The 14,076-nt window shown below is 38.3% G+C and overlaps 1 protein-coding gene across 1 annotated transcript in view; it reads right to left on the reverse strand.

Moving 5' to 3' along the window:
- Positions 1-12,719, reverse strand: part of LOC122879840 (gamma-aminobutyric acid receptor subunit alpha-2-like) — a 33,448-nt gene extending 20,729 nt beyond the window's left edge. The window contains exons 1-4 of the mRNA XM_044204315.1: positions 12,223-12,719; positions 11,661-11,766; positions 9,263-9,378; positions 1,704-1,771 (exon numbers count right to left, since the gene is read on the reverse strand). Coding sequence (XP_044060250.1) covers positions 1,704-1,771; positions 9,263-9,378; positions 11,661-11,731 — 255 coding nt within the window. The 5' untranslated portion in view covers positions 11,732-11,766; positions 12,223-12,719. The remainder of the gene's footprint in view (positions 1-1,703; positions 1,772-9,262; positions 9,379-11,660; positions 11,767-12,222) is intronic.
- Positions 12,720-14,076: the final 1,357 nt, after the last annotated feature.

Here is a 14,076-nt window from a genome sequence, read left to right on the forward strand (position 1 = left end):
TCCTTCTGTTTGAGTAACGTTTGCTAGAAACTACAGTGCCGAGTTGTTTTAGGAAATTACTGAGCCTTTTAAAATAATTCAACTATATATTTGTGACCTGTTCAGTATTAACAAATGGGCTTAGGGCTTAGAGTGCCACAGACAGGGTAGGGAAGTAGTGAGAGAGATTTATTCATGTGCTTTGTTGACAATAAGAAAATACAGAACATCTCCAGACTTACTGTAGCCTATACTCTTTGTGATTCTCACCCCGTCTGAGTTCTTTTTAGTGACGTTGCAGCGTCCCAAGATCTCAGCAACTGACTATACAATATACTGAGTATACTATAATGATTGTGAGTATTGTGTTATTATTACCAGTAGGAATGGTGGCTAAAACTGTGAAACTAAGACCCAAGTTGTAATAAAATGGAATTATCCTTTAAGGCATGGTGTTACCACACACAGTCCACACCTAGTATGTTCCAATGTATAAAACTGCAGCTAGAGACAATAAAGCGTTTCTGCCTCTAATTTTAAAGATACCTTTGACCTCTTTGTTTGGCTAATGCTCTTTTGAAGCTACAATACAGTTTTTTCTTCTTTTATTATTTTTCTTTCATTTTCCAGCTTTGGCTGTCAGTAGAGCTCCTATAAATCCTATACATCCTATAAAGCAGCCACCTCAGCAATCAGCTGAATTGCACTACAGTGTCACGGCAGAATATTTCATGCTGTGCAAAACTAGAACCTGAAATAAATCATATATTTTATGCCTTGTGTCCTATTTTGCTATACCTTATAAATAAATAAATAATATTATAATTTTTCAAACTTGAATATACATTGAGTTGAGATTTTACCCCATGGATTTTTTCATTCTGACATATTAGCAGCTTACTTCTCAGGTTTTAAGCACTAATGGCTACAGTAATAGCTACAGTACTCAGTGATGACCTCTGCCAGTGAAATTGAAAGAGATGATGTTTTCAGCCCTGTCAGCTGTTTGTCTGCCTGTCCATCTGTTTGTTTGCAAAAAAAAATTAAAAATTAAAAAGAGACATCAGGAATGATTTGGCTGAAATTTAGCAGACAGGTCAGGTGTGGGTGGTGATCTGGATCTGGGATTTCCCCCATGAGATCATTTTTATTTTTTGGTCTTAACGTTTTATTATTCTGTGTCTGAGACCTGTTCCACACGAGTGGTGGTTTATATTAAACTGAGTGCTTTCTAGTTTACATATCTTTCAGAAGCCACTGCATTGAACTCCAACATCACAACTGTTAAATCAGTAGATCAATCACTTGGAAAATGGGTCTCCAACAATAGAAGGGACGCTGATTATATGATGTGAAGGTGGGCGCATGTTTCAGAATGATAAACAGGAAAGCACAGGATAAACAAAGGAGTGACTTGAATAACAAGAGGACTTTCAATAATTTATAAGATGAAAATTGTCAGATGAATAGACATCGTGCTGCAGCGTGGAAAACTCGTCCCACTTCAGCATTGTGGTGAGTGTGGAGAGAGAGAGGGAGATGATGCAATTATGAAAGGAAGGAAAGTCATAATGAAACTAAAAATAAAATCCTTAAAGTATGTTATGAACAGGGAGTACAATGCCGTCCTCTGGAGTGGTGTTGTTCTCTAAGTGTTTATACAACAGCAAAGATGTGGATGAATAATTAAACACAATAAATAAATGTCCAGTATGTGCTCTCACCATGTCTGTGTCTGAAACTGGTCCAAAGCTGGTGACGTAGATGTTTGTCTTCACTTCAGTTATCCTGTCTGGATAAGAGACAACAATTAGAGGCATCAAAACACCCAAAGGGGTAAAAACAAAGAGTTAAAAGGCATTGAAGTGGGGAATATGGGATTTTTTTTTTTTCACTGACCTTTCAGAACATTTACTTTTACAGATTTTTAGTACAGGCAAGGAAATCTGACTGGATATTCTATTGAAAGGCTTTGTTTTAAGGAGAAAACAAATTGAGATGTCTTTCTATGGGTTTTAATGGGCTTAAAAAAGCAAGGAGTTTAAAGTTACACTTTACTTAACACATACAATGATAACTTATAATACTGCATGGACTATTATAGCATACTACGAGTCCTTACTACAGTTGATTGTTGAGGTGTGTATAGGTGAGTATAGGTAGTCATAATTATAATCCCCATCAGTCAACCTCTAGTTTATAACTAGTCAAGACCATCCATCCATCCTTGAACTTATAATTCATTATAAGTCACATCTATGAGTGTAGTGATAAAACATTATGAATGCATTATAATTCACTAAGAATGTCCCCATAACGCACTATAGATGTGGTCTTCATAGAAAGTGTTACCAAATTTATAAATGTGAGTAAATACATCATCTTCTGAATATGCACCAGCAGTTAAGCACGTTTAAAGATGCAATTTTTCCTCAAAGTAAAACACGATACATTAAGAACATCAAATTAAACTGTTGCTGATCTTCTTCATAAATCCATTTTATTTCTTTCCAGCGTCATTTGTTTGCCGAACGGATGGAACAATATTGTGTACAAACTCGGTTCACCTATACGTGACCTGGGCAACTGTCGCCACAGCGACATGTGAGCTATGATTTTAAGTGTATAAAATGTGCCCTAAATGTTCACACTGATGTGACAGATAGGAAGAGCAAAGCCACATGCGCTTCCTATTCAACTGATAATGCACTACTGCATCAGCGCTGCTGCATCAGGTCCATTTGCTTTCTCTTCACTCTGTCTCCTTTAATAATTACTGAAGCTCGATCTCTCATGCTCGGTCAATTCAAAAAGCTTTCACGTTTTACTCTACACTCTGTACTAAAAAGCAAACAGCATCCCACGTACAATCTAAAGAAAGTAAAGTAAAGTACTCTCATGCATGGCAAGGCAAGCCGCCATTCACGTCCCACTAACAAGACACACAATACGTTCTTATATATAAGGTAATGTAAATCAAGAGGAAGCGGCAGGTTGTCAGGCAATCCATTTAGCGAGATGTACGGTGGGGTGCATTTATTTATATAAGCCAGGCCCTTGTATGTTAATCAGGCTGATTTAAAATGATCAGATTTTTACTGTGGCTCACAGAGGCCTCCATTAGTTTGATTTATTTAAAGAGAAATGGTCTTTGTGGAGGCACACATGAAACACCATTTCAGTAAAAACTGTGTTTGACACTAAACGCAGTCGTACTGCACTGCGTCTTCTTGTAAAAAGATACAATGCGGCGCATTTTATCACTGGGGTGTGCTTTACCTTAATACGGTGAACTTTTCAATGGCTGTGTCTGAGATTGTTCACTATTTTAGTCCATTATATTGTGTTTTTGCCATTTTGTTGTCTGAATGTCACACCTTATACACTTGACTCAAATTATCCCACAGTGCAATGTAAAAAGTAGTATAAAATCACTATCCAAGAGCTAACTACCATCATGCATTGTCAAAATAGAAAAACGGTACAGTTAGACCACTACCAGATAAGAGTAGTATCTGATTTTTGTTTTTATTTTGACGTCTGCCACACTATTAGGTCCTCTATATAGAATTCTGTGTAAAGTACAGTGAGTAATGACTAAGTGAACGATTTCAGGCACAGCCAATGCTTAATGCCATGAATGTGAATGAAAAGATCAGTTATTGTTTTAGGGCAATTTCTCTCTTGGTCGCTGATAAAGCTATCTTTGCATGCCTGTATTCAGACAACTGTATAGGAGAATAAGTAGCCTGTCTCTCTCTCTTTATCCTGTGTCAGTATTTGATAGGAGTCTGGTTATCAAGCTTTTTGTATGAAGGTTTTTCTAAAGGTCCTGTGGTTTGTTTTTGGTCATGTTATCAAGTTTTTTTCTTATTGTATTGTGGATTTTCACTAAATTATCAACTGTGTCATTATGAGAAGTAATGTTTTCTTTAGATATTTTGTGGGTTCCAGAGCATTGCTTTACTGTTTTGTATTGTTGATGTAATTATTGTATATTTATGCTGTTTTCTAATTATTCTCCATATTCAAATGCGAATTGATCTCTTTTACTTTTATGAAGCATCTTTTGCTCTTTTTAGATATTTACTGTTAATGTTGTTGATCATATTTTGTTCTGGTTTGGGGTTTGTCGACATGACATTACCCGGAAAATTATCTTTACATTTTTATTGGGTGTGTTATAGGGAATTCACCTAAGTAGCCCTTAGAAGGTTGATTGACCAACAGATAACTATCCAATCAATGTACCCTAAGTGTCGAGAGTGTGCGGGAAATTATTTTTGTTACATCACGGCATAAAAAAATCCCAACGCTGTATCAGAAAATCCCACCAGAATAAACAATAAACAGAATTCTGTAGAAAACCAAATCCACCGCCAAATGACAGCTCCAGTCCATTTGCATTGCATGAGTGGAGCAAATTCACAAGCAAAACTAACCATATTTGCACAAATGATGCATCCTCGCAGTAGCAAACCTAGAAAAGCACAGCCCTCTGGGAAAATGTGTGTTTATTATTTATAAATATCCAGAGTGCATTTAATGCCCAAGGACGTTAGGACACTTATTTACAGGAACAAGGACAATACCTAAAGTTCATTTATTCAGCAAGAACAGTCATAAATATGTGCCTTTCATAAAATCTCAATCAGATGGTACAGATGGGCCTGCTGAACCATGTTTAATCGGTCAGACGAAACCTGCCCGTGTTAGGGGACTGTGCATCCCTCTGTGCAACTGTCCAAATGTCAACTTAACTCTTGCCAGTTTGGACAAAGATTAAGAGCATCAGCAAAAACCCAATATTGGACCGCGGGATGTGTCAGGGGGAGTAAATGACATCAGTCCAGAGAGATGGAATCTTTATAAGAAAAGCCTGATATGACTATGTTGATCAAACTGTCATACGTTTTAGTAGTAGCACTTAAATTAACAATCTGTAAAACTGCCGCCTTCCTCTCCCTACTGCCAATTACTCCCCGTGCAACAGTGATTAAAGAAAGTTCATTACACCTTTCGATTAAATGTCTTTAACATCTGATGTCTTGTACTGTAGGTGACGTGTTGTGTTTAATGTTTCTGTGTAGTTAGCATTGCTAGCCTTTTAAGCTGATTTAGCAGACATCGTGGTTCTTCTAGTTGCATGAGCAGCAATAGTCACCTTGGCACCAAGATCATCACTTACAGAATCAACCAATCCAACCAAAAGACGTCACAATACCACCCACAGTGCAAACAACACAAATGTTCAACAATATCCATTCAAACAAGGGAAATATGTCTTTTTAGCCAGAAAACAGATCAGAGCACCACAGTGAATATTAGAGGTGTGTAACAATTATATCAAAATGACAAAAATCTGCATATCAGTTTTAAGCTACGGTGTTGTGATTTTGCTTTTAACACTCCCAGGAAAACAGTGTAGTTTTAAAGCTGCATTAATCGGTTAGCAGTAAAGTGTTAGCAAACTATTGCCTCTTTACTCATCCAGGAGACACGAAGCAACATTAGCATTCATTTGAACTTGTGTTTCTGGTCACTTGACAAATTTAAGTCCAATATTCACTCTCCTTTCAGCTCTGTTTTGCGGGAAAATGGGGTTGATGAGAGCAGTGAGACGGAACCAAAACAGCAAAGTTGCGGGCTGTAATACCAAAACAATGACCTGAAAGATGCTAAAACGCCCCGTGGAACCACAGAGTTGGATGATAATTATCTGTGGGTTTTGTTACAACAAGTGATACCGTTCACATTGTCATACATTGTCACGTTTGACCCAGTGTTCATATAAAAATATTGATTAGTGCAGCTTTAAAGATTCCTTGTTATGGCTGAATACAACTTTTACCTCTTCTTTAACAGATGCATGGATGGATGTTTACTAACCAAGATAGTCTGGGATGCTTTATACTGAAGACATGTAAGAAGCTTACTTGTGTTTGAGAGTTTGTATTTTCCTTTTAACCTTCGATTTGTCACCTCCTGTTGGAGAAGTAACCTTAACCTACAACAAAATGTCTTTTTTACAAATCAACAGCATCAGTTGGGTTTTTGACATAAAGATCTTGTTTGGTGCAGCTTTAAAGATGGAACATAATGTATAGCTCTAAGGATGAAGTCGTAGTTAGACAAATTCTTGGGGTGGAAAACAAATTAGTAGCAGTGTGAATATGAACAGAAGTGAGCTGCCTCGCAGTCACACTTATCATGATGTGGGAGCTACTGTGCTTTCTGCATTCACTCTCTGCAGCCTGGCTTGATTTCAGTGAAAGTGACAGAAACCAATTGCTGCATTTTAAAAGAGCTCGGTATTGCTCCAACACTTGAAACAGACAACAAGTATGAAAAATAAATGCTGGATTAAACCAGTTAAGGTTACAATTTAGTCCACAGTAGTTACATTATAGGCTCTATAGGCTCTCTTTTTGCTTTTTGAAGCAATAGACCCGTTTGACCATCAAATGGCTGTGATTGTATTGCATTTGCTATAAATACATCTAAGAGAAATGTGCAGCCTAAACCCACACGGTTATTCATTCATTGTTGAAATGATTACAGTTGTTTTGTTTGATTCTCTCCCCTAAGACCTTCTAGTAGCCCCAAGGGGACACGGCATGTGGGTTCATCTTGAAAACCTCTGCCCTAGATTCATCTTTTCCATCTTAATCATTTGATTATTAGTGGAATCTGCAAAATGGTTCAACTCCCATCTCTTGTTCACTACAATAAGACACAGCAGAGTGCTCACCGGGACAGATTTAAATGTCGCACAGCTTAGGAAAAAATATCTAAACACTAACTAAATGTTCAACCTTGAAATACTGTAGGATCATGCCGTTTCATGGACAATCTAATGCAATCTATGGTAACAGCCCTGTAACTGATTCTACCTTTATGAAACTTTTAATGTTTCATTTAGGCTGAAACTGTGTCTGAGAGGTGTTGAGTTATTTTTTTAGGCTGTAGTTTGTGGTCTTGTTATAGTGGATTCATTGCAATACATTACACAGGTGTTCCTGTAATTTTCCACGCCCCATAGCTGTCCTGAACTGCTGTTTTCTATGGAGGGAATTGAAAGATATTTTTGAATTATCATGTAGAAGGGCAAAATACAGAGACGTGGGACGAGAAAGCAACTAAATGACTATGGGGTGAAATAAATGCTGTAATACACACTATGTATGTAGGTAATGTGTAAATGGGATGTTATAAATAAATGATTACATACAGTATATACTGCATATTAGATACATTGGGATTCAGAATCTTTTTTTATTTTATTTTTTTTGAACCATGAAAACTGTCAAAGGGACTGACTCTGTATCCCTGAATATGGGAGTGAACACAGCCGTGCAGCTGTGATGAGGCTCTTTTTCAGCCATTATAAATGTGGTCTAAATGGTGACGCTTTAACATGTTTTTCCCACAGATGTGACATACAAATCTAATGTGTCTACAATGTGGAAAATTCCATCGGATGTCCTTTGTCTAATTCGTCTAATTTATGTTTGAATGGTTTATTTAAATGTTTTATTTCAGATCGCTGATCTCCCAAAAGTCTGTCTTTAACACGATCACTTCTTCAGAGCGGTCTGTTAGTGGAAAATCATTAGTTAATGTCATTTGTCAGTCAAAATCAATATAGCTATATTGATTCAATCCTATAAATCTCCAGTGGACTACAAAAATCTTGTGCCAGGGCAAAATCAAAAATGTCATGAAATACATTCTATGTTTATATTATCTAGCAATGCATTAAGTATACATTTTGCTGCATAAACCATATTTGATGGAAACTTGCCATGAAATATGATCATTAAGGTTCTTAAAGTAAGATATGCACACTAAGCTACAGTGTAGTAATAGGCCAAACATTTATGTTTTTCTAACACAGTAAATAAGCTAGCAGCACTATTACTATAGGTCCAGTTGTACAGGCTGAGCGCTGGCGAGCTAGAGGAGGTCTGTTCCCCATATGGCAGCTCCTGGGCTGGGATGATGGCCCCAGGAATTTGAATTTTAAATGGAACCAAATCCTGAGGGAGGAGCTCAGCTCTGGGGTGAGGGGCCAGCTGGAAATGCGATGCCAAACATGGAGCATGATGGGAGAGGTGAGGATGGAGAGGGAAGCACTGTAGCGCGCGTTTATATTATACCGAGTATGATTATATTTTATTATGAATTTTTTTTTGTCGAACTTTTCAAACATGTAGATTTACTGATGATACTGATAATGACATAAATCACAACACCACAACTTCCATAAAGCAATTATAGCCAATGCACAAATACTCAAGCAAATTTATATATAAACACACACACAGCTGCCAGATACACTCAGGGTTTGGGGTGGGAAAGGAATGTAATGTAATGTAATGCAAATTTTCATTCAAAGTAGGAGATGAAATGCTTTCTGACTTTCTGAAAAATTTCCTAGTTGACCTCTTGAGGAGTATTTCAGTTTTTCAAGCTTGGGATATGCCATAACGTTCTCTTACCATTTACAGTGTAGTGGTGGCTTGGCAGATTTCCATTGAATCAACACTAACCATCCTGCCAGTGATGACAGAAAGGCTAAGGCTTTCAGGCTGTGCACCCGAAAGTGCAAACTCTCCAGGACCGACTTCAAATATTGCAATTTCTGAGTCTTGCAAAATTAACAAAATTAGCCTTCAATGCTACATTTCACTCCAATTGCTTCTTTTAAAAATATATAATGCAAGAAGGAAAGGGCCGATGGTTGAAATAAAGAACCAGTGAATAAAATATAAAAAAGTATTACTTTGACATCACCTACAACCATACAGCACAACCAAACTCACACTGAAACAACATAAGTCATAACTGCAGTGTAGTTCTGCACTCACAGTTTATTTCCTCCAATATCCAACAGATTCAGCAGGCATTTTCCAGAAAAACTCAAGCAAGAATATAGCCCCTCTGCGGGGTTAAATGTGGCCAGTTTGGCTGCTTTTTCTTTCCAGGAAATGGAGTGAGTGTTATATAACCTAAATGTTTGGTGCACAGAGTGTGTTTGTCAGTTTATTCTTGAGGGGTTTGCTGCCAAAGGTTATCTGTACTACAAAAGCTGATGTTAAATGAAGTGTTCTCACTCCAAATGAGCCATCAACCGTTTAAAAAAAGAGACACGTGCTGTTCATAATAAATGGGAGCACAAAACATTCAAACGAGTAATCTAGATAGTATCATCTTAAAAGCACAGATATTAAATGATAAAGTTCTGTACATCCAATGATAGAATGGTAGATTATTTCCTTACCCCCAAGACCAGGCCGTAGACGGTTGTCATATCCATCCAGCAGGCTGTCCAGGATCCGTGTGAACAGGGTGATATTGGTTTTAAAGGCATCAGATGTGGCATCGGCATTCACTGGCCTAGTCGACGGACACACAATAACAACATGACCAGCTATGGGTCACCTCTGTTTTCCTCAGAGGCCTGATTAATATTACATGGCAGACTTCATACATGCCCACACAAACACATACACATTGTTTCTCATCCACATGGATGACCCAGTTCAAGGCAGAAAATTTGTGAGCCATCTGATCTTGGAGCCAAAACACAACTGAATATGCAAATGTAATCAGAGCTAGAGATTCATGCTAAATAAATTCAGATAAGGTCCTACATTAAAGCTCGCCATAATCACCACTGTCAATCTCGGCTCTGGTGTAACAACCTCAGGTTATGGGCATATTTTACTTTAAGCAGGGAAAGGGAATGTATATACAATATTAATCATTTTTCACATCTGGGTATTTTTTGTTTGGACCATATTCCTCTAATTACCATCAGTGAAAGTGTTTATTAATGTAGCCTACTTATTGGTGTTATAACCTAATAGACTAGAAGAATAGAATAGTACAAAAGTTTATTGTATTTCTTATTTTCAAGTATGTTCTCAAGTAGCCTATAGCAACAGTACTTTGTCACTTTTTAAATCACACCCACATGACAACAGCTAACACATTTTTAAGCTCTGTTAGCATTGTATCAGAGCATAAATTAAAACATCATCAAATCTGCGTTAGCATGTGTAGGAAATCTTGGGTGGAGGAAATGATAACTTAAAGTTTCACATTTATCAATAAACCTAGATTAATTCACATCTGTTTAGAAAATTTTATTGTTTCGTGTTAACATTAGCCTGCTAGTTTTCAAGGTTTGCTTGGCAGTTAGCTAGTAGCCAGCTAGTAACATTAGCTAAAAAATAAATAGCGTTTGGCACTATGATTTTCTGAAGACATTTTTCTAACTATATCAGCTCATAATCAATTATAAATATGCATTTTTGTAAGTGTTAATTATGCTGTGTTCATGTCTTGGTGTACAGACCTCCAGCCTTCTGGTTGGAAATATTAGGAATTTCGGATGCAGTATCTCACACTTTGTGAAAAGAACTACAGAAGTGTCAACAAACTACTGGCAAAATGGCTGCAAAGCAACAATTGCTGGCAGTTACATCTAAAATTGAATTTTAACCAATACAATCAATTCAGCTAATTCTAGAAACTGTGTAGCGGGTTACACTGATATGTGTAACCCGCTACACATATCAGTGTGGCTAGGCTAACGGGAGGTTTTCCTGTTCTTCCCATTCTTTCACAGCAGACATTTTGACTCATCATAGTAAGTGTTACTAATAACATTAATAATGTCTCTGTCCTATTCGAGTCTTCCAGTTTGTGACAGTGAGCCAGCATTTAGGCCTTTAATACCAGGACCCAGAAACCAAAGCAGCTAAGCAGAGTTCTGCTGTAATTAATTGTATTATTTACACCTGTGCTTTTACTACTGTGACATGTCAAAATGTCTTCCGTGAAAAAGGCCTTTAGCCAAGCACTAGATGATGGACGGTTTGGCCTCGAAGACAAGTTATCAGAATCTATATGTTGGTGGGGACATAATGGGGCCTCAAGAGGGATTCAGTGGCCTTATTTAAATTGCCTCTCATGCTTCCTACATTGGCTGTTACTTCCCTCTAGAGTGAGCACTCAAATGACCTAAACTGTCACTCCTAATATTAAAAGACACCTTTACACCTGATGTGATAATGTGAGATGTCCTCTGATAAAACAGCGTCTAGTGGCTGCCTGGCCTCAGGCCCTCAGAGATTTCAAAAAAGACCATTAATTGATAGTTGTATTCTCCTCAAAATAGAAATAGGCTATAAATAGGCTAACAATTAGGCTACTGTAGTATGCTGCTATAGGGTAATGTTAATGGGGTTTTTTTCATTGTGTCTTCTTTTATAGATGGAATAATAAAACTCAAGCTGGCCTATGGAATTTGTAATATCAAATAACCTTTGACACCAGTATGAATGGTTTAAGTCTATAGAAATTGTACTTCAACTGCAATGGGCTACATTGCATCTCAGCAAGGCACTACTTCCTAGCTCGATAATTACCCACATGCCCCCGGGTTATTTTTACGGTCAGACCGAGGATAGGCTACTGAAGGCGGTGAACTGCCTCTCCTCCTGCGCATTGTGTGTCCGCTGATAATGAGTCCAGCATGACAAAAAAAAAAAAACAAAAAAAAAAACTTGATAAATAGAGACTGGAGGTCCGTCCCCAGAGACGCGGTGAGTGATCCTCGGCCTACAGCTCGTATCATCGCTTCGAAGGCGTCTCCCATTCAAAAGACTCACCTGGTTTTCCAGAGGGCTGTGAGCGCCAGCAGGCAGAAGAGGAGTAGAGAAGCGCTCTCTCTGCTCCACATGGCTGCTTCAACACCTACACACCGCAGGACAGCCGCTGGAATGAATGGAGGCTCAGTTTAACCGGACTGACGTGCTATTGGATTTATATGTGACCTATACAGTCCTTATATCAATCACCTATTTCTGGGGATTCCCTTTAGCACGCGGGGGGGGCAGAAACACAGCAACTGACAGCAATTAGTATTCACTGACACGTCCCACGCCTCCACTCACTGAACATTACTGTTACCAAAAATATTGGTAAATATATATAAATATAAGTCAGTACATCGATTTGAAGCTGTATCACCAATTTAGACGATAAAAAAACAAAAAAAACCTTCAATGCAGAAAATAGCCAGTAATATCAGAGAAAACGTGGAAGAAGAGAGATCACGCTCCTCTCCCACGATTTCCAGCATCTACTCAGATAATAAATGATGATTAAAATAAAGGTTTCCTTTGTGTCTGGAAGGGGGGGGGGCGACCAAAAAAATATAAACAGACTCACCTCAAGTGCAGAAAGTACCTGCTGCAGCTGGAATCGTCGAAGATGCAAGAAAGTTAAAGAGAAATCACCGCTCTCTCCTGTTTTGATGAGACTGAATGAGTGCAAGGCTGTCATGAGAACAAAGCTGATAAATCATAGTCCCAGCCAGCAGCAGGAATGCACCCGAAATGCATTGGCTTTCATAGTGTCCCAAAATTAAAAAATAAAATAAAAAATTCTAACAATGAGATGGAAAGAAATGTAATGTAAGCTAAAAAAAAAAAAAAAAAAAAAAAAAAAAAACAAAAAACGTGAAAATAAAAACAAGCAGTTGTGGGAGCTGATCCTGGCTTCAAATTGCCCTGTGCAGCACCCCCCCCTCAGCTGCTAAAAAGCTCGATGTGAATCGTGATAAGCAAGAAGCACATCTCAGTCTCCCTCATCTCCACACAAAAACTACAAAGGCTGAGGAGGAGACACGCTGGGTCCTAAAGATAGTTTGGTATGCACTGAGCCTCCTTCCTGCAGCCTGCAGACCTTGGTATGTGAGGATGTTAATGGATGTTGTTTCCACTCACAGTCAATATACAGAGGCTTACTGATTATGCAGGCAGGCTTCGTTGCATTGTTGTGATGGAAGTGGCATGTCTGGAAATGGATTATATGGGTTCACTAATTTTGGCTAAGACAGATATGCTTTGATATGTGTGTCAATACTCACCACAGCCTTGATTTTCTTTTAATTTTCAGGTTTATACACTAAAAAACTGAAGTATTTAATCTGGGCCTGTATATTTGCTGGAATGGAAGAGCCTTTAACCTAGCAAGTAGACCATAGGGCACTAACAGTCTCCACTGACGACTTCTTTTCCTTTCGGCTGTTCCCTATCAGGGGTCGCCACAGCGAATCATGTGCCTCCATCTAACCCTGTCCTCTGCGTCCTCTTCACTCACACCAATTAACTTCATGTCCTCTCTCACTACATCTATAAATCTCCTCTTTGATCTTCCTCTAGACCTCCTGCCTGGCAGCTCCAACCTCAGCATCCTTCTACCAATATATTCACAGTCTCTCCTCTGAACATGTCCAAACCACCTCGATCTGGCCTCTCTGACTTTATCTCCGAAACATCTAACACGAGCTGTCCCTCTGATGTACTCATTCCTGATCCTGTCCGTCCTCATCACTCCCAAAGAGAACCTCAACATTTTAAGCTCTGCTACCTCCAGCTAACAGTCTCCACTGAAATATTGATAAATGACTTTGTTTAATGGATATGCAGCATCTTAAAGCAGGGTGACCAACATCTCTTTAATGTTAAAAAACGCTGGAATACACTGACTTCAAATTAAGGATTAATGAGGTGATTAACTTGTTTCTTATATCTATGGTCACTCTGGACCCTGCTGTACCAATAACTGAAATGTAAAGAAATAGCCAATATTGATGTACAGTATCACAAAAGGTAAATATCGGTCTAAACATAAATTGGATTTTGTAAAAGGTGTTTTTCCTTGTTGTGTGTGTGTGTGTGTGTGTGTGTGTGTGTGTGTGTGTGTGTGTGTGTGTGTGTGTGGGAGACAGAGAGAAAGGATGGCCCTCTTGACACTTTGCTGTTGCTAGCTCTGTGTATTGTGGTAGAAATAGCAAACCTTTATTGTAGTTAGTGATTACAGCATGTAGGCCTCAAATCAGAAGCTCACGAAAAAGATTAATCAAATTTTTTTTAAAAACATCATTATATTTCACAATGGTTTCCATAGTACTGCTTTGCTTTTGAATTGTGCCACATCTTCTATCTATATCGACCTTTGGGAGCTGTTCTTTCAGCACCACAAACTGTCGACAGATGGGCATGTCTTTGTGTTGGAGAA

Source organism: Siniperca chuatsi, linkage group LG8 (genome assembly GCF_020085105.1).
Source record: "Siniperca chuatsi isolate FFG_IHB_CAS linkage group LG8, ASM2008510v1, whole genome shotgun sequence".
NCBI classification, from domain to species: domain Eukaryota; kingdom Metazoa; phylum Chordata; class Actinopteri; order Centrarchiformes; family Sinipercidae; genus Siniperca; species Siniperca chuatsi.